At 56.5% G+C, this 18893-nt stretch overlaps 3 protein-coding genes and 1 non-coding gene across 5 annotated transcripts in view; 3 read left to right on the top strand and 1 right to left on the bottom strand.

Moving 5' to 3' along the window:
* DGCR8 (DGCR8 microprocessor complex subunit) overlaps positions 1-1613 on the top strand; it is a 35036-nt gene extending 33423 nt beyond the window's left edge. The window contains exons 13-14 of the mRNA XM_032875842.1: positions 15-128; positions 1136-1613. Of these exons, the coding sequence (XP_032731733.1) occupies positions 15-128; positions 1136-1219 (198 nt within the window). The 3' untranslated portion in view covers positions 1220-1613. The remainder of the gene's footprint in view (positions 1-14; positions 129-1135) is intronic.
* A 1961-nt stretch (positions 1614-3574) lies between these two features.
* TRMT2A (tRNA methyltransferase 2 homolog A) lies at positions 3575-8125 on the bottom strand. The gene is made up of 12 exons (XM_032875848.1): positions 7840-8125; positions 7016-7578; positions 6647-6755; positions 6277-6458; positions 5968-6082; positions 5760-5875; positions 5570-5681; positions 4918-5040; positions 4689-4764; positions 4334-4450; positions 4121-4217; positions 3575-4020 (listed from the first exon to the last, which is right to left on the bottom strand). Exons 1-12 carry the CDS (start codon positions 7861-7863, stop codon positions 3789-3791), a joined length of 1866 nt encoding a protein of 621 aa, XP_032731739.1. The 5' UTR covers positions 7864-8125; the 3' UTR covers positions 3575-3788.
* A 284-nt stretch (positions 8126-8409) lies between these two features.
* RANBP1 (RAN binding protein 1) lies at positions 8410-16259 on the top strand. Of its 2 annotated transcripts, none has more exons than XM_032875858.1 (6): positions 8410-8590; positions 9952-10088; positions 11988-12145; positions 14460-14588; positions 15234-15299; positions 15832-16259. In XM_032875858.1, the coding sequence occupies exons 1-6, from the start codon at positions 8576-8578 to the stop codon at positions 15954-15956; spliced, it is 630 nt and encodes a 209-aa protein (XP_032731749.1). In that variant the 5' UTR covers positions 8410-8575; the 3' UTR covers positions 15957-16259. The 2 variants fall into 2 exon arrangements, with proteins under 2 accessions (XP_032731749.1, XP_032731750.1); XM_032875859.1 differs by having other exon boundaries at positions 8416-8590; positions 15835-16259.
* LOC116878499 lies at positions 15332-15457 on the top strand. The gene has a single exon (XR_004384846.1). It is a non-coding gene; the product is annotated as a small nucleolar RNA SNORA77 (small nucleolar RNA).
* Positions 16260-18893: the final 2634 nt, after the last annotated feature.

Below are 18893 nucleotides of genomic sequence, written 5' to 3'. Positions count from 1 at the left end.
AGGTGCTCCCCCAGGAGACCTCGGACAAGAGTGTGATTGAGCTGCAGCAGTACGCCAAGAAGAACAAGCCAAACCTGCACATCCTGAGCAAGCTGCAGGAAGAGATGAAGAGGCTGGCCGAGGAGAGGGTGAGCAGGAGGCCCGGCCAGCACCCCGGCCATGGCCCCTCGACTCCCTCATCCCCTTGCACTCAGGAGGGGAGGGCTGAAACAGGGTCACGCGGGCTGCTGTGGGGGTGATGTCAGCCTGCAGGAACCCGTCCCTGGCTCCTGATGCCAGTGTAGTGCTCCCTCTTCCTAGTGAGCCCGCAGCACTTCCAGAGTACCTTTCTTTTTCTTTGTTTCAGCATTCATGGCACTTGCATCAAATCACATCATTTTTTAGTTATATCATAGAGTTCTCAGCCCTGGCCTGCAGCTATGAAGGGCTTGGCTTCTGGGTGTTTCTACTTAGTACCAGCTGTTTGAAGGCAGGGACAGTGCACCTGCCAGGCCTCCCTTACTCAGGGTCCAGTGGGCGACAGACTGGACATCATGGACCTATACCTCAGGCCCTTGGCATTTCTGGAAGAGAGGAGCATGGTTCACAGAGCAAGTGGACCTGGGCAAGGCTTGGTGCTGGTCAACTTCCTCAAGCCACCCGCTCGACAGGCTTCTAAGCTAGGACCTTTTTTAGCTGTGGTATTTGCCTGGGCCCGTATAAAACCCTGAGAATGGGGTATCTGCTGTTTCGCCTTTCTGGTGCAGGAGATGCCTCACCTCTGCCCTCAAGTTGGAGTAGGGAAGAGACCCACCCATGTGGCCTGTCCCTGGTGGCTGTAACTTCCTTGGCCCTTCACTTCTGGGTGTATTCTGAGTCCCAGGGAAGCACCAGCACGTAGTGCCGTGAGACGGCATCCACAGAGAACCAGCCAGCCTCCCATCTGGCCCACTTCTCAGGCCTCCCCTCCCTCCACCTGGTATGGCAGAGCAGTGGTGCCCTCCTGCTAGAGGCTACCTGGCACTAATGTGCTGAGCTCACTGTCCCTGTCCTCACCCCCCACATTGCTCCCTACCTTGGGCGCCTCTTGCTTGAGCTTGGGCTTGGCGACATGTTCCCACATCATTGGCATCCCTGACCTTTGTTGTTCTTCCAGGAGGAGACTCGGAAGAAGCCCAAGATGTCTATTGTGGCGTCTGCCCAGCCTGGTGGCGAGCCCCTGTGCACTGTAGATGTGTGAGGGAGGCAGCAGGGTCAGGCGCGGGGACTGCCAGCTCTGCTGCCAGGGAGACCACCCGCCACTCACTCTGCAGCCTTGGGCCTCTGATTTGAGTTCCTCCCCTGCGGCCAGGCATCTGAGGCCGGGGCCAGAGGGGTGGGGCTCTGGTGCAGGGGACAGCTGGGCCACGCAGCTCTTCCTTGGGGGCCGCCCACAGGTCTGAGTGGATGTGTTCAAGGATGGACTCCGCTTACCCACCGGGTGAGAGCCAAGAGCTTGGCAACAGCTGTGAATGACCTCTGCCTCTGGGGACTTGCTGCAGACTGGTTTGATGAAGGTTTTCATGAGTGTCAGTACGTGCACAGACAAGAAGTGACAGACTGAGAAAGTGGTGGCCGAGTCCTGTGGCACTCTGTTCTCACAGGCCACTGCAGGGGTCTGGTCAGAAGGTGCGTGCTGGCACCCCCGCCCCTTTCCTGCCTCTTGTGTTTTCCCTTTTACTCTGAAAAGGTTATAATAGGAAGGAGTATTTCAGACCTTTTTGGCTTAAAATAAACACAATTTTAGAATCAGCTATTTTTCAGAGATTGCAGGCGAGCCCTCAAGGTGATTCTTTTCCACTCCTGAAACCTGTTGCCAGTGGGAGTATGCAGTCTGCTGGTCTCCGCCTGGCTTGTTACCCTGGGCTGGCGTGTGGTTCATTTCTTCTGAGTAAGTCTTAATGTCCTAAAAACACGCCTTCTTAGACACCGAGGCCCTCTTCACTGGCCTCTGGCAACTTTTTACTAAAGATTTTTGCACAGTCAAGTCCATCTGTCCACCCATCAATTTTTAAAGCTTTTATGATATTTTAGCATTTGGGAAGAAACTTTTACAGGGAGAGTAGAAGATAGATTTGGAATCACGTAGCAGATATAAACAAGTTAAGCATTTTAGCACGATTTTAGAAGAGGAAACCAGGACCATTCATGTAGACCATCTGTGCTCACAAAGTGGCGCTCCTACCTGGAGCTGGCACAAGCATGTGGAGGGCGGCGGTCTTGCCTGTGACGGTGGCTGCACTGGATTTTAAAGGCACCTGCCCTGTGCAGCCAGGCCTCACGGCCACCTGTTCCTTTGATCAGCAGTTAGTGGCTCTCCAGGTGGCTCCTGCAGACAGGTGCAACGGGTAGGTGTGTCCCTACCCTGAGCCTCAGGGGATGTGGGTGTGCTTGGGGCTCTGGGTTGTCCCCATGTGCAAGGTAGTGGTGGCCATCCACTCCCTGTTCCTAGGGCCTGTTCAGGGGTACACTGTTGGCTGTAGGGGTCCACTGCTGGGCTGCATTCTCCACGGGCATGCCTCTTCTCCATCCTGTCCCCCGTGGTTGGCGTTGATGGCATTTGTTTTCAGGAATACAGAATGTTGGTTTTGCGTGCCACCCACAGTGTATCCCTTCCTTACCACCTATGTGACGGAGGTTGGCTTCTCTGTTGACCTTTATAAAACAAAACCTTCAAATCAAGTTGCTGTAATTAGACACTTGCTTCTGTCTTGCTTCCTGTCTGCAGCTGTGAATCCTCATTTGACTATATGACTGTTTGCCCTCAGAACAGCCAGATGCGCCATTGTGAACCAAAGCTTTGTGCACACGTGTTAACTAGAGGCAGTGAGCCTTGCTGCAGCCTCCCCATGTCCTTCCTCTTGTATTCCCCCCACTCCGTGTGGGTGTGAGTGTTGTGTGCACACAGCCGTGCTGTGGGGGCGGAGGGCAGGGGGAGCCTGTGCTGATGCCACCTCCACTTGGCCACTGGCCGTCGTGTACCTTCTAGGTGGCAGCTAAACTATGGCTGTAAGGGTGAGCCTTGATTGTCTGAACACATAAAGCAAAACTGTCCCAAAAGGGAATGACTGGTGTTTCTTTCTTCTTAGCATGTGAGGCTGTGGACCCTCAACTTGCCAGAAACAGCGCCTTTAGTCTGTGCCTGGTCACACTGTTCCTACAGCAGCTGGGCAGCGTCCAATCCCAGCCCCAGCTCCCATGGTTTCCCTTCGGGGCTAGGCTGGGGACGGCACCTCACCTCACAAGGCACAGGGAAAACGGGCAGACCACAGGACCTACCTGCGTAGACAGGCTGCCCCTTGCAGTGTGTTCTACCTTACGTGTACAGCTGGCTCTGGGCCATGAGATGTTTGCTTCCCTGGCATTAAGCATAAAACCTGATGCTGTCAGCACACTCTGCTCTGACTTGCCACCATGCAGAGGGGCTGACAGAGTGCTAGCAGGAATGGAGGCTCAGACTGGCTGCTCAGGGTGCCCTGTTGACCTTGTCCCCGGCACCTACAATGGGTGGGCAAAAGGGAATGCTGTGTGCTAAGGAGTTTTCATCACAGTAACATCAATAGTTGAGAAACTCTTTATTCTAGCATTATATCCCAGCTAACCCGGAAAGAAGGGGAGGAGTGGTAGGGGACAGGCTATGGGAGCCTAGGATCCATGGGGACAGATGGACAGCCAAGTCTTGTGCCTTCTAGATGCTGCCTGAGCATCCTGAGGCAAGGACTTGGGGAACCCCCTGTTCTGAAAGGACAAGGTTCTAGTTCTCCAGGGACCTAGCAAGAGGCAGCAGCCCTTGTTTCTTGTACGGTGTCCACTGGGGGCCCTGGTGGGGGCTGGGGTGGAGGGTCCTGGGGTGCCAGGGCCCCTGTGCCATTGGGGTGCTCCACCCTCTCAAATAGGAGGAGCATCTCACAATGTGGGGTCTGCGGGAACAGGTCCACAGCCACAGCCTTGACAGGCCGGAAGGGGGTGCCCTTCACCCGGTTAGATGGAGCCCTGCAGAGGCTGTAGTAGGAAAGGAATGTCAAGGTCAGCCACATGAGTCCACTGGGTCCCTGGTCCACCCTGTCCTGGGGCCACCCCAGGCCCTCCACTTCACACTCACTCCACGAAGTTGCCCATGGCCGCCCGGGGGTTGCAAGAGACATAGAGGAGCCGTTTGAGGTTCTCAGCTCTTCGGATGGCCAGGATCACTTTGGAATCTGAGGAGGTTCAAATGGGATGGGCATCAGGCCTGAAGCTGTGCCGTGTGGTGTGCCAGCTAGACACCCCTGCCCCCCCGCTTTCCCATGACACCTCCCAGATGGAGGCCACTTACGCAGGCCAGCACGGGGCGGGTCCAGGATGGCAACGAGCTGCTGGGAGGCCAGTCTGCTCACCAAAGTGGGCACCAGGTCCTCGGCTCTCCCACAGTGGAACTCCACATTGCTCAACTCTGGACATGAAACCACAGCCCTGTCACAGGGGACCCAGAACACCCTCTCCCCGTAGAGTCTGCATGGTGTCTAAGTCCCTGGCCAGAGGTGTCCCAGGAAGACCTGCTGGCTAAGGAGCCAGCTTATCCTCATCCAGCTCTGGCACTGTGGGCACCCTGTTCATGCCACGCAGTAGGTGGCCTACTGAACTCTCTGCCCCTCACCCCACCGCAGGCCCTATCAACCACTGGCTCTCACCGTTGTCTTGGGCATTCACGCGGGCATCTTCCACGGCCTCCTGGCACAGCTCAATCCCCACGACTCTCTTCACTCTCTGAAGCCGGGAAAAGACAGACTCATGGCACCCCGCCCCATCCCCACCGCCTTAGGGAGAGACCTGGCGGAGGTGTTGGAGTGAAAGAGGATCTGGACTAGGCTGGGGGTGGGGCGGGTGACAACATGGGTGGGGTGGGGAAGGAGAGCTCACTGGGGCCAAAGCCAGGCCGATGGTGCCTGTGCCGCAGCATACGTCCAGCACTGTGCTCTCTGTGTCCAGCTGGGCCCAGTCTCGGATGACTGTGTAGAGCACCTCAGCTGCCAGAGTGTTCACCTGGAGAATGGGCCGGCAGAGTCTCGCTGCCCACACTGGCCTCTCTCCTGCACATCCCTCCTCACCCCCAAGCACTTGCATTCCCTGGGCATTCTTCCTGCCTGGGGGCCTCCATGGCCCCATCCTTGGGTCACTCACCCTCTTCGCAGGTCTCCAGATACCCGCCGCCCCTCACCATCTAGCCGTCTGAGTGCCAGAGGCCCAGTCCTCAGAATGACCCTCAATCCCATCATGCCTAGCAATTCCGCCAGATCTCCTTGCTTTAAAGAGTAACTTGATGGTGAAAACCCACCCTTCACCTCTTTTCTGAGTGCCAGAGCTCACACCAGAGCCCTGGCGTCACCCCAACTCCTGTTCCTGCCTCTACATATGACCCTCCCAAAAGGTGATCAGAGAATCTAATAGGAAATGATTTTTCTACCGTACAACGCTTGTGGCTCTCCTGCCTGGATGTTCTCCCCAGGCTCCCCTGACATCATGTCAAGCCCCCCTCCATGTATCCTCATGATCCCCAGGAACTCAGGGCTACCTGGAAGAAGGCGTGAGGAGAGATCCTGAAAGTCAACCCAAGCAGGTCCTCATGGATGCACCGGTCTCCAGCCACATGCTCCAGGGGCAGGCCCTCCTGGCTGGGAGTCTTTCTGTGGGTGGTAGGGTTACGTCTGTCAGTGTCACCAGCCCTTGCAGGGACCCGCCCCACCCCTACCCAAGCTCCTCACCGCTGTCCCTCCTCTACAAAGTAGAGGCAGGTCACCCCAGTGGCCTTGCCTGGCCCCGCCATGAAGTGCTGCGCCAAGGAGGTCTTCAGCCCGGCCAGTTCCTCAGGGCCCAGTTTCTGGGTAAGCAGCAGAAAAGGCCTTGTAAGGCTGCGCCACAGCTCACTGTGGCCCAGACATCCTCCCCCAGGAGGGCCACCCCGCCTGAGACCTGGGGGTGGAAGTAGACAATGGCCATGGCTTGGCCACGGCGGCTGGTGCGCACAGTCAACTGCTTCCAGTGGCCTGAATACGTCTCTGGGTTGTACGCGGAGTATGGAGTGGACCTGTGGGAGCCATGAATGGCCCTGAGTCCCCCAACATCTGCCAACCAGGACTGGGCGAGCATCCCTGCTCTCTCTTCCAGCCACACCCGCCAGATCACAATCCCAGAATCCCCTCAGGCAGACTCTCTGCTCCCAGAGAGAGAGTTACCACCTCGGAACTTCTTGGGGCCCACAGCCCAGCCATAAGCCCTCACCGGATGAACTCCTGGAAGGCCTTCACCACCTGCTTGGTGGCCCCAGGGATGTGCACGGTGTCAAAGGGGGCAGCCACAGCACATGTCCCGCCCTTGTACTTGCCAAGCCGACAGCCGACTGTGTTGTCTTCCCCGTCCACCCCAACGCCGACCAGAAACTCACACTTATTACGATACTCGGTCTGCAGGGAGGCAGAGAGACATGTCTGCCCTTACCCTGGCCATCCAAGGGATGGGGCTGACAACAAGTAACGGTCACACCATGAATACCAACAGCAAATGCAAAGCAGAAGAGGGATGGCAGAAATAGGTGAGAAGAGCTCCTTTAAGAACATGAGATGAGTTTCTGGCCACACCAGCCGGACCTGACCTGCTGGGGTGATGGCCTAACCCCCTCCAGCGGGCAGCAGGCCTTGTTGTGCTTGTGCCTCTGTGAGAGTAGCCAGGGCAGCAGGGCGCGGTTGGTGCTCCCAATTTCCCTGCAGGATGAGTTGGGGCCAAGGTTGGACTCAGTCCGCTTCCCCTGCAGCCATCCCCAGCCATTCTCTAAATGCCCAGGTACCTGGCCCCTCCCTCATGACCCAACTATCCACACTGATTATACATGGGTTTTACCAGCTAACTACCCAAGCGACCGTGCAGGCCCTGAGGATGTCTGTACAAGGCACAGGATGGGCGGAACAAGCACAGAGCAGAGCAGAGCTCTGGGGCCAAGGGGCTGCTCTGCACCCACACTCACTTGGCGAGCTTCTGTAGCACCTGCTCACACTCCAGCTGCTTCCGCTCCAGCTGTTCAGCATAGGGCACGGTCCAAAGAGGTGTCACTACATCTGCGATACATGTGGCTGCTGGCTCACCCTCATCCTCACGCCGCCTCTTCCTAGCCATAGGATCAGCCTTGGGCCTGGCCAGGCGCACGCTCAGTGGGCGGCCCTTCCAGAGGGCACCATGCAGCACACGCAAGGCCTTGTCCCGCTCAGCAGCACTGCGGAATGTCACAAAGGCGCAGGGAGGTTGCCCAAAGAGTTTGGTCTTATGAGGCTGCAGGCCAAAGCGGCCCAGAAAGCGTCGGACATCACTGAAGCTGGCGTGGCGGGGAACGTTCTGCAGCTCCAACTTGAAGATCTCAGAGGTAAACAGGTCGTCCCTGATGTAGCTGTAGAGCCCTGGCTGAGGCACGGACTCTACAGCCGCCTCAGCAACCACTTCCTCCTCCTTGTCTTCCTCCTGGGGGGCTACTGCTGCAGAGCTACCCTGGGCACTGCTGCTGTCTTGGCCGCAGCCCTCCATGGGCACAGGGCCCTGTGTGGAGACAGGCAAGGACTGGGCTGAGGGCTGGACCCTAGAACCTGAACGTCCCAGGGCCCCTTGTCCCACACCCCGACCTCCACTACTGCATCTACACCCAGCCTTACCCGCGTTCCGTTTTCCCCTCTCCCAACTTACCCCCTGTCCCGTTTTCTCCCAGCGGTTTCCTATCCCGCCTCCATCTCCATCTCCCCCCACACCCCGTTCTCCTCCATCTCTTCCTCCGTCTCCCATCAGCATCTCCCTTCACTTTACTTCGTTGTCGAGCTTGTCACTCATCGTCCGGTCGGTCCGCTGCCCAGACTGGGGTCCTTCGCGAGGGCCACCTCCGCTGCCCGGTCCTGGGCCCGGCAAAGGAAGCGGGCGCTCAGAGCTGCGGCTGCAACGCCGCGAGGCCCCTCGCCGGCTCCGCCCCGGGCGGGGGTGGGACTCGAACCCTCGGTGCTCACGTTCGGGTCTTGGGTATGGGGTACGCCGCCCGCCCGCCAGGGGCCCGCGCCGGCCGCTCGCCTTGCTGGCTACTCTCCCGTCAGCCAACGCGTGCAGCCGAGGCCGCGCGTCTCTATCATCCTGGCTTCCGGTGACGTCATCGCCACGCGCCAGCCTCGATTTCCCTGCCCCTTGGTGAGCTCCAGGGGTGTGCGCCGCCGCGGGGCGGAAGTGCGCGCTAGGGCCGCCGGGAGTGCACGCTCTTCTGGCTGCCGGGCGGGCCGGGCATGCGCCGCGGGCGTTTTGGCGGGAAGCGCGGGGCGGGCTGGACAATGAGAGTGTCCGCAGTGTGAGCCAATAAAGCTGCACTGGTTTTGAATCGCGTCGCGTTTCCCGCCGCCGGGGTCAGGGGTCGGGGTTCGGGTCGCGGGGCGGAGGGAAGAGCGGGAGGGCGGGAGGCGCCGGCGCCAGACGCGGAGGAAAGGAGCTACAACCAGCCGCCGAGAGGCCGCGGAGCCAGCGACGACCGAGCCAGCCGAGCCGCCGCCGCCGCCGCGCCCCCATGGCGGCCGCCAAGGTGCGGGGCCGGGCCCGGACGGGGACTGGGTGGGGGCCTGGAGGCCGAGGCCGCTATTGGCGGCCACGTGGGCGGCCCGCGCCGCCGCCACCGCCAACCCCCGCTGGCTTGAGGGCTCGGTGCCTGCGGGCCTCAGTGGCGCGTGGTTGGAGCTTTGGGGAGCGCGACCTGGGGCCTTCGGGGCCAGGGCTCGCGATGCCTGGGGTGCGCGTGTTCGGGGGCTGTGGGGCGGCCGCGTGACCTTGGGGCGGTCCCAGGTGGGGCCGGGAGCCCCATCGGGGCGTGGGGAGGCCCACCACCCGGCTACTTGGTCTCTAGTGTACTTCGCTGCTCGATTGAGATGAGGGGCCGATGGCCGGTTTCCTCCGGCTCGGCCCACTTGCAGGCTTCCCACCAAAACCGTGCGTCCCTTCCTGCCGTCGCCTACGCAGCACTTCATTCATTCTGTTCTCCCGTCTTGAACCGCGACAGGCCTCTGTCGCGAAAGCTCGCGTTCCAGCCTGGTGGTCGGGTCGTGGCCTCACCGACCCAGGGTGGGGGCCGCTTTGTTGACTGCGGGCATCTACTCGGGTTGAGCTGCCCTCGGCGGAGCCGCAGTTGCTGTTCAACCAAGGAAAACAACGAAGCCTTACATTTGTTCTTTTTTGGCTCGAGTTTGGTAGCAAAATCTCCCAGCTTTTTATGGACTACAGATCACCAAACCACGTGTTTTGTAAGACTTAACCTAAATTATGATCCTTTGTGCTCTGTAGTTTTCTAAACTGGATCAGGATCTTACTGCTCTCGTTTGTGTGATTTCTGTCGAGGTATCAACTTCCTGATGTAAGATAAAATTGATGACAGGACTGTGAATTCCATGTAAATACTAACAGTTGGGTAGTAACTTTTTTGCCCTGTTCAGTAACAACAGCACTGATTTTTTTTCCCCCCCAACCAGTAAAAATTCAAAGGGTTATACTATTTGCTTAAAGAGTGGCACTCTTCTTTAGGGTTTGCTCCCTCATTGTGTCTTTTAATCTTCACTTAGCACTGTCATTATTCACATTTTCCAGGTGAGGAAACGGAGATGGAAAGTGGTGAGACAGTGTCTTTGGCCAGTAGGGGGCCCAACTTTAGGGACCTCCATCCCGCTGTCCACACATGGGATTGATGCATCTGGGGAGGGTGCTGACGTTCAGCATCTTACTGCACTCTCAATGTGGGTGCAGACCTCTCTTTTTGTGAAAGATTGTGGGCATAATCTGTTGCTTTGGGATGAGGCAGATCACTAGGAGAGATTGCCCACTGTGGGTACTGCTGACCTCTGTGTGGGGCCAGGCTCCAGGGCCAGCAGAGTCACCTCTCTGCACCTCAATCCACAGGACACCCATGAGGACCATGATACCTCCACTGAGAATGCCGACGAGTCCAACCACGACCCCCAGTTTGAGCCTATAGTTTCTCTTCCTGAGCAAGAAATTAAAACGCTGGAAGAAGATGAAGAAGAGCTTTTTAAAATGTAAGTAAGCTCATGTTGCTCCAGACATAGGAATCTTTAGTGTGAGATTGAAGTTATGGTTTTTATGGGTTTCAGGGTCTTGGCCTGACTTTCATTTGGACCGAGGCTTGAAGAAAGGGCTTGGAATTGTGTGATGGCTAATGTGGAAATCAGGGCGGCTGTTAGAATACATTGGTTGGATAACTCTTCACTGGGTGCCCCTTCTTCTGGTGGCCAGTGCTGTGGAGAGCACAGGTGCTCCCTGGTGTCCTGTCCCTGCTGCTCTGTCCACAAAGGTGCATCTCACCAGCCCCCTGTCCTTGCCACCTTCCAGGCTTGTTACTTCTAAGACTCCCTCAGCACCCTTCCTCTGGTTGAACAGGGAGTCTGCCATTATTATTATTATTATTATTATTATTTTTTTCTTTTGCATGATAGATTCTGGCATCTTGAAGTTTGGGAATTCCCATTTCAGTGTTTTTAACACACAGAGTAACACCTGGAATTATAAGTGAAAGTGGATAGTGTTAGGCCTACCAAGATTACTTTCTAAAAATTACTCTCCACATGTTTTTTGGCACCTTCATTGAGAAGCTCCAATGGCAAGGGACATTTTTAAGTAGCACTGGAACCAGCCATGTGTTGAGATGTTTGTGACAAAATCAGCACTGCTGAGACTCAGAATCACAGGAAACACTAGGCTCCCTTACAAGCTAATGGAAATAGGCTGGAGTGTTTTTCCTATCTAAGCTATGGAGTTCCCTCACTGCCCCCCCCCCCCAACTTCAGATTCTATTGAAGAAGCCAGATGAGGGTGTGAGTGGAGGGCAGGGACAGTGACCCCTCCAAGAAAGGCCGACTGGGGAGACGAACCCCTTCCCACCACCCCCAAAGGTCTGGGGAGGGAGAGTCACATATACCCCTTTGGTCTCAGAGAGTGGTGGGTGTGTCCCTGAAGACACTGGTTCTTCACATCACTGCTTTGCCCAGAAATGGTGCGATAGCCAGGGACTGGTTTCTCCCAGAACTGGGGACTGCTGCTGGTGCTGTTGCTGTCACACAAATGTGCGCCCACAAAGGGCTAAGAACTGCTCCTGGCGGCCCTGGGCACAGTACCTTCCTGAGGGAAGCAAGGCCAACAGGTCAGGCCTTTTCGTCTGGGGCCTTGAGCTCCAGGTGAAAGCTCTGGTGGCATCCTTGTGAGGGCACTGTTTCCCTTAGCTTGGGGGAGAGAACAGAGTGTTATGCAGGAAATGGACCAACACTGCTTGGGTTGGGTGGGGAAAGGGAATGGAGGGCTTCAGCCTAAAGCCCTAAAGGCAGGACTGCTGGGTTCATCATGTGGGCTTCAGTGCCTGGCTGGGTGGGGGCCTTGGCTGGGCCCAGTATGAGGTGCTATTCTGGGCAGGAAGGCAGGGTGTTGGCCAGAGCCTGGCAGCCTGAGCGGAGGTCTGCAGCCCTCTCTCTGGGTTGGGGGGCCAGGGAACCAAAGGGGGCATCTCACAGCAGAGGGAAGGGCTGGCCCTTTGGAGGGCAGGGGTCCTTGATCTCACCTGCTTCCATGTTATCCCTGTGGCCCTATGGGACCCCAGGGGCTCCCTGGCACTGTGATCACAGGCTAGCTTGGTGTACTCGGGAGGTATGTTTGCTGAGAAGTTGGGTCTTTATGTTGGAAGTCGTTTTTTCTTTCTCATTTCATTATTCTAAGTAAAAACTTGAAATTTGTTATTGTCTTGCTCTTTTGGTAATTTTTTGACCAATAGTCCTAGAAGGTCAAAGAAAGCAAAGGGCGTCTCTGGAGGTGCCAGATACAGCCATTTGTTCAGTGCACAGAAAACCAGTGTTCTTTCCAAGTCAGTGTTTCACTACTTACTTCTCTCTTTGCTCATCTAAGTTCTCTCTCAATGGCTTTTCTTGAAGGCGGGCAAAGCTATTCCGATTCGCTTCAGAGAACGATCTCCCAGAGTGGAAGGAACGAGGCACTGGTGACGTTAAGCTTCTGAAGCATAAGGAAAAAGGGACCATCCGCCTCCTCATGAGGAGGGACAAGACCCTGAAGATATGCGCCAACCACTACAGTAGGTGGCTTCTGGGGGGTGTGTTTCTTTTCTTTTTTTTTTTTTTTTTAAATTTATTTGACAGAGATCACAAGTAGGCAGAGAGGCAGGCAGAGAGAGAGGGGGAAGCAGGCTCCCTGCTGAGCAGAGCGCCTGATGCGGGACTTGATCCCAGGACCCTGAGATCATGACCTGAGCCGAAGGCAGAAGCTTTAATCCACTGAGCCACCCAAGCGCCCCTGGGGGGTGTGTTTTTACTCTTGAGTCTGCACGAGGACGCCTCAGGTCTTTGGCCAGGTTGCCTTCAGTGCTGCACTGGGTGCCCAGGAGTGCAGTGGGACATGGGGCGCATATTCGTGGTGTGTTCAGAACTTAAAGTGGGAAATGAGGTGTTCCCACGTGCTCTGAACTCGGAGCAGACTTTCAGAGAAGTTTCTGACATACGAGGTGTGGAGTCCAGGCAGATAGGACATGACAGGGTGGACACAGAGCCCCAGTGTGGGCTTGGGACTATGAGGTTGTGTGTTGTCGGGCATGTGCTCCCATATGTATTAGATGTGCCCAGCAGGAAGCGTTCCCACTTTTGGGTGTGTTTTGTCCCTGTGGGGTGTCCTAAGAAGGACACAAAAGGGAAAAAGGGTGTGGGGAGAAGGTGGCTACCTTATCCCTGTGCCTGTGAGAGACTGAACAGGTAGTGGGTGGTGATAGGCTGAGGCCTTTGGACAGGAGTGATGGCATCATCCTTGGGTTCAGTATGGTGGGGGTGGGGCTGGGGGCTGGAAAAGCCGCATCAGGCCTGGTCTGTGAAGGGGCGACAGTAAGGTCCCCACCAAATCAGTCTCTTGGGTTCTGGATTGTCCTGCAATGCTGTGTGTATTGGGAAGCAGACATGCTTGGGGCTGCATTCTGGATCCAGGGCCATGTCTGCCGTACTGGGTAGAATGCATGTCTGGCAGGGTGGGGCCCCTCATCAGGGCACATAGTGTGACCAGGCAGGAACCTGAGCAGAACAGCTCTTGAAGATGGTGTGGAAGGATGGGCGGGTTTGCAGAGACCCTGAGGGGTGGTGCAGAGGGGCTTTTATGTCCTTCTTTTTAAAAGATTTTATTTAGTTATTTGAGAGAGCAAGCACGCTAGTGAGCACAAGTGGGAGGCAGAGGGAGAGGGAGAAGCAGATGCCCCACTGAGCAGGGAGCGTAACACAGGGCTCCATCCCCCCAGGACCCCGAGATCATGATCGGAGCCGAAGACAGACACTTAACTGATTGAGCCACCCAGGCGCCCCTTTCATGCCCTTCCTTAGGGGCTGCTTGGGTATCCTCTTGTGAACCCCACCACCCCCGCCTGTCTTCTCTGGCCCTTGGCCTCCACTCCAATTTGAATCGTTCCCCAGGGGTCTTCCTGACACCCTGTGCTGCTTCCAGAGCCTGGTCAGGTTACTGGGTAGTTTCCAGGTTGTAGGCAGGTTCTGAGCCTGGAACATGTCATAGACCCTTGATGTGCCAGTGGCTGGTGGCAGGAGGAGGCAGTGGCACCTCTGCTCTCTACAGCTCAAGGGCTTGCCAGGTGTTGAGATGATGTGACTGTTCATGGTTCAGACGGTCATGTGTGTTTGGGGCTTGGCATGGGCCGACCCACATCCCTGGAGACCTCTGCCAGGGGTGCAGGGGCACACTGGTGGGGGTGGCACTGGGGCTGCTCTTGTTCTTTGTGCAACTTGTCTCCCTTTTCCGCCTTGGGGCTGCGCAAAGCCCAAGGACACCAGGGTAGCTGTGCTTATTTCAGGTCATGGCTTTGTCTTCCATGATATATGTCACAAGCCCCACTGTGTCCTCTTCTGGTGGCCTCGTCCCCCAAGTCCCTGGACAGTGTCAGAGTGGTTGCCCTGATCCGACCCCATGCCTTCCAGGGTGGTCACCCCATGTACGGTTTCTGTCCCCCACATCCCAGTGGGCCAGGTCTCTGATGGTGTGACTGAACGTGGACACAGCCATGTGATGGGTACTCCACAGGGAGGGAGGGCTAGGTGTGAGCGGCTCTGCTGGTGTTGGAGCCCTTGTTCTAGTGGAACTGGAGACACTTGCTGAGGTGTTCTGGGGTCAGGGAGCACGCTGCCCTGTTTCCACATTTAGAGCAGTCTTGGTTTTAAGTGAATGCGAGGTGTTTGCAAAGAAACATGTTTAAGATCTGTATCCTACGGGACTTCGTTTAGGCCTGGTTGGTGGACCTCCACCAGGGGTCCTTCGTTTAGGACCTTGAGTTGGCAACCAGGGCCTTTGGGGCCAGTTGGCCTTGCCGCAGTTGACAGGACTCTCACGTGGCTCCTCTTCCCCAGTCACACCGATGATGGAACTGAAGCCGAATGCGGGCAGCGACCGTGCCTGGGTCTGGAACACCCACGCTGACTTTGCTGACGAGTGCCCCAAGCCAGAGCTGCTGGCCATCCGCTTCCTAAATGCTGAAAGTAAGCAGCAGGGTGCTGGGCCGTGGGGACCGCCTGACTGTAGCCGCCCATCTGACTGTGTAGTTTTTCGGGGAGAACCGGTAGTGCCTGGGAGGTGTATGGTAGGGACTGGTCCCACCCTGCTGTCTAGTGCTCTCTTGGGGGCAGGATGCAAGCCCTACACCTTGAGCTGTGTGCCGATGAGGCCTCATCTGGGCTTTGAGGTGACGAGCAGGGTCTTCTCCCTTTTAACCTCAAAGGGGACTAGGCATTCAGTCTGCCCGGGGCAGGCATGTCCCTATCTAGCCCCGATTGTCAGAAGTGCCCAGTGGGCCTCATTTAGCAGGAACTCTGAGGTGAGTGGAGAACAGAGTGGGAGGGAGGCTCCTCCCCTTGGTTGTGCATGGCCGCCAGTGCCATGTATTGCTGTGCCCAGGTTGTCACAGAGTCAGATGGAGGGAGACAGTGCAACATAGCCACCAGTCTCAGGAGGGACTCAAGAAACAGTTACTGCCTGGTCTGGGTAGCAGTGAGCCCAAGGCTGTGTCCTTAAGTCCATATTGGCCATGGGATGAGCCGTTGGTGAATCTTGACTCTTCAGACCCTCCAGATGTGTCCCCTTCACTGCTCAGGGATCTTAGAAGGTCTCTTCTCTTTTTTCCACAGATGCACAGAAATTCAAAACAAAGTTTGAAGAATGCAGGAAAGAGATCGAGGAGAGAGAAAAGAAAGGTGACATGGTGTCTTGGTTAGGGGACTTCCTCGCAGACTCACTCTGCATCCGGCTGCAGCCCCAGGCGGGTGCTTTTTCCGTCTGCCACAGAAATATCCCGGGGTGCTGTGACCACCTCGACCTGTCAAGGGCGATACAGCCATCTGGGGACACATAGTGCTTCTTGGGGAGTGAGCTGGCCATCAGGGCCCCAAGCATGTGCTCCCTGGCCTGGCCTCACAGCTCCCAGCCTGGGGATCCAGTGACATCTGGCTAGAGCCCACAGCGAAGGGGGCCTCAGGAGGTCCTCGCAGTCACCTGCTTGCTTGGGGCCTGACGATGGCTGCCATAGCAAGTGACCTGACATAACTGAGCTCCCTGACTCTTGTCTCCCGCATGAGCTCCTACTTGTTTGTGTGCCCCTGGAGGCTGGCTTGGCCGGCACATGGTGAAGTGGCCTGTTCTTACGCCTTCGCCCAGGGCCATGGTAGGCGGGTGGGCTGCAGAGAGCAGTGCTTCTTGGTTTTCTTACTGTGTCCCCCTATGTCTTAGCAGGGTCGGGCAAAAACAATGATGCCGAGAAGGTGACCGAGAAGCTAGAAGCTCTCTCCGTGAAGGAGGAGAGCAAGGAGTCGGAAGACGCCGAGAGCAAGGCTGGAGCGGAGGAGGAGCAATAAACCACCGCCCCTTGTTTTCTCTTCCTTCCGTTCTTTTTCTCCTTTTTCTTTTTTTAAATTTTGCCCTGCCCCTTCTTTTCAGTTTGTTTTTATTCTGTTTTGTTTTTACAAGGGACTTTATATAAAGAACTGAATTCCAACATTCAGGTTGTTTTTTTCTAAGTTTCTGCCCTATTGAAGAAGACTTCAGAAAATCCATTCCCCAGTCATGAAAATGTACTGTGCTCACTTTCTTTTCCATAGTGGAAACACTTATTTATAGTCATCAAAAATAGTGAATAAACGACACATTCGAAACCTGCACAGAGGGCAGGACCATGTGTGCGCCGGCCCTGTCCTGGGAGCAGTGTGGGTGCCCGCTGGCTCCGGGGTGCTGGGGCAGCGCTGCGGAGCCCACTTGCCACCCCTGGCTCTGCCTCGGGCTTGGGGCTGCTGCTGGCCTCTGGGGCCGCGCTGTGTCCAAGGTGGGGCAGGGGTGCTTGCTGTGGCGTTTGTTTCTGCCTTGTAAGAAGTAGGTGGGCTTCTGCTGGGTCTTGCTGTTTCTTGCCTCTGGGGGAGGGAAAGGAAGAGCACCGGAGTACACCCTGGCTTTTCACATGGGAAGGCCAAGTAGGTTTCCAGGCTTTGGCCAAGGCTGCGTTTGGTTGGCCCTGGGCCCTGGCGGAGGGAAAGGCTGGTCCCATAGCACACTTGTCCAGTCTGGTGCAGTGTGTTGGGTGGGTGGGGAGCTCAGCCCCACAGCCCTCTTTGGATACCCTGCTGCTGTCCTCAGAGAAAACTGGCCTACCTGCTCACTCATGGTATCTCCATCTGGGTGGAATTGTGGATATCTGCAGTAGCTTTAAATAAAGGGCCGTTTGCAAGAATGTAAATGGGTGCCATTTGGGGGCTTGTCTTGTAAAACATGGTGTCTGAATGGTGTCCTAGGTGGGGGAAGAGGGTTTTTGGTGCACTGGCAGGCTTTTCAAACCATGTGGTCACATATCATAACGTGTGTCCTGGGAGGCCAGTGGGGATCCAGAGTGTGGCCATACAGCCCTCCGATGCGGGTGAGGGGTTGCGGAGCAAGTTTGGACCTGGCCCTGGAGTAGATTACCCTCACTCGGCATTTGGCCATTGACACCTGCTGGGGGTGCTTTACGGTGTGGCCAGGGTCTGCCGGCTGGGCCCTGCTCTATCCAATGTCTCCATGTGTTCTGTGTGTCACGTGACATGTCTTGTTCTAAACCTCGGAGAAGCACTTCCAAAGGATGCTGTGCATCTCTTGTGTCCTGGCAGCCTTATGCTTCTAGAGGCACAGGTCTGGGTGCTCTTGAAGTCAGTGTTGGCACAGAGGCCCTTCCGGCCAAGGAGGGACACTGAAGCTTGTGCACCTTACTTGTCTTGATGAACTGGAGTCTTGACGTAAGACAGCTGTTGCTTCCCCCTGGGCCTCTGCAGGATGCACTGATGTATGAAAGGTTGGCCCAGGCCTGATCCTTCAGGAAAGGGCAGTCAGACTCCCCTTTCACTGAGTACAGAATGGTTGTTGAACATTGTTTTTGCTTTGGGCTCTAATACAAGATGAATCCCACTTGATGTGAAACCCCAGGCTGACTTCTTCCCTCTTGGGTGAAGAGTTGTGTCTCCAAGGGGTGGGGACAACCACAACAGCAGGGTAGGCCCCTCACAGTGGCTGGGGAACAGAGATGTGCTGTGATCAGGCTACATTACAGGTGGCTTGCTGACACTGCAGAGTGCTGCAGAAAGGGAGATGTGCAGTCCTGACATCCAGTCCCACTGGGATGAACAGGGATGCCAGTGGGGCCTCTCCCAAGCCCCTCAGCAACTGTGTTTTCAGGTGAGATCCTCCCTGTGGCAGAGGCAACGGTAGGCCATAATTGGGGTGCTGTTGGTATTGGGGATGGAGTGAGAAGTGAGTTGATACACCTTTCTGTTCCAGGTCAGTCCCTTGGGCAAGCTTTCTGCTCTGCTTTCCTTTTCCCTGGGATCTTAACTCAGCGGGGGAGGAATCCTGGGCCGGAGGCCTCACTGGGTCTCCCCCGCTCTTCTCCCCTCCCCCGACCCAGGACTCCCCTCTGCCCAGGAAATCTGCAGGGACCTCACCAAGGAGGCACCAAGCACCCCTTCTCCCCATGACTAGCACTTGGTGCTCACTCCACAACTTTCAGCTGTCCTGGTACCCCTACACAGACCCAGAGTGAGACCTGGGCCTGAGTCCAATTTGGGAGCCTGTGGGGAGGCTCCCCATGGGTGTGCCTGCATCCAGAGGCTTCCAGAGCTTGGGGTCCCAGAAGAGTGGGAGCAATAGCAAAGCCGTGGGTGGGGCATCTTTTGGCCAGAGTCTTTGTGAAGACCCTGGACCTTACATCTCCAGGTGCTGAGGCACCATGGGCAGAGGTAAGGAGGTTTCCGCTCTTCACTCACTTTTGTGTCCCGAGCCTGCCACTCAGTGCTAGGGTGCCCCCCAACCCTATGCTAGGCCCCCTGTAGTGGGCTCCCCACCAGGCAGAGGCTACAGCTGGACTGTTATGGGAAAAGGCCCATGAACATTTCTATTCTTAAGGAGCTGTACTAATGCCCCAGTTTCAGCCCCCCGGCCCAGGGTCTTTCTAATGGCTCACAGCCAGCAGCCTGCCAAGCTGGGGCTGGGGCCTTCACAAGGCCTTCGTATAGGCAGGGAGGGGCTTCCAGGCCAAGGAGCCCCAGGGCCTGTGGCAGCATGGCCTGAAAAAGTGGTCCCTGGGCAGCAAGGGATTCTGGCCAGAGAGGAGCAGGTGCCCAGGGCCAAGGAGGGTGAGGATCCCCCTTCGAAGCCCCAGTGGATTCCCACCTTGGGAGGGCGCTGATGGGTCTTGGTTTCCAAGCAGAGAGCCCTGGGGCTATGTTCGAGGGAACATAGACTTGCTGGTCCTCACTGTGGAGGCTTCAGAGCTT

Source organism: Lontra canadensis, unplaced genomic scaffold, assembly GCF_010015895.1.
Source record: "Lontra canadensis isolate GAN:19392208 unplaced genomic scaffold, GSC_riverotter_1.0 scaffold57, whole genome shotgun sequence".
Taxonomy (NCBI): domain Eukaryota; kingdom Metazoa; phylum Chordata; class Mammalia; order Carnivora; family Mustelidae; genus Lontra; species Lontra canadensis.
This window is presented reverse-complemented; position numbering and strand designations above follow the sequence as displayed.

What these genes read in the sequence shown, in the direction of transcription:
- TRMT2A (XM_032875848.1), bottom strand. Translation starts at nt 7,863, where the DNA reads ATGAGTGACAAGCTCGACAACGAA. An exon ending in TTAGGCCATCACCCCAGCAG is followed by an intron (nt 6,459 to 6,646) that starts GTCAGGTCCGGC and finishes GCCTCCCTGCAG; the next exon opens with ACCGAGTATCGTAATAAGTG. An exon ending in TCGGCCTGGCTTTGGCCCCA is followed by an intron (nt 4,765 to 4,917) that starts GTGAGCTCTCCT and finishes TCCCGGCTTCAG; the next exon opens with AGAGTGAAGAGAGTCGTGGG.
- RANBP1 (XM_032875858.1), top strand. An exon ending in GATATGCGCCAACCACTACA is followed by an intron (nt 12,146 to 14,459) that starts GTAGGTGGCTTC and finishes CCTCTTCCCCAG; the next exon opens with TCACACCGATGATGGAACTG. An exon ending in CGAGGAGAGAGAAAAGAAAG is followed by an intron (nt 15,300 to 15,831) that starts GTGACATGGTGT and finishes CCTATGTCTTAG; the next exon opens with CAGGGTCGGGCAAAAACAAT.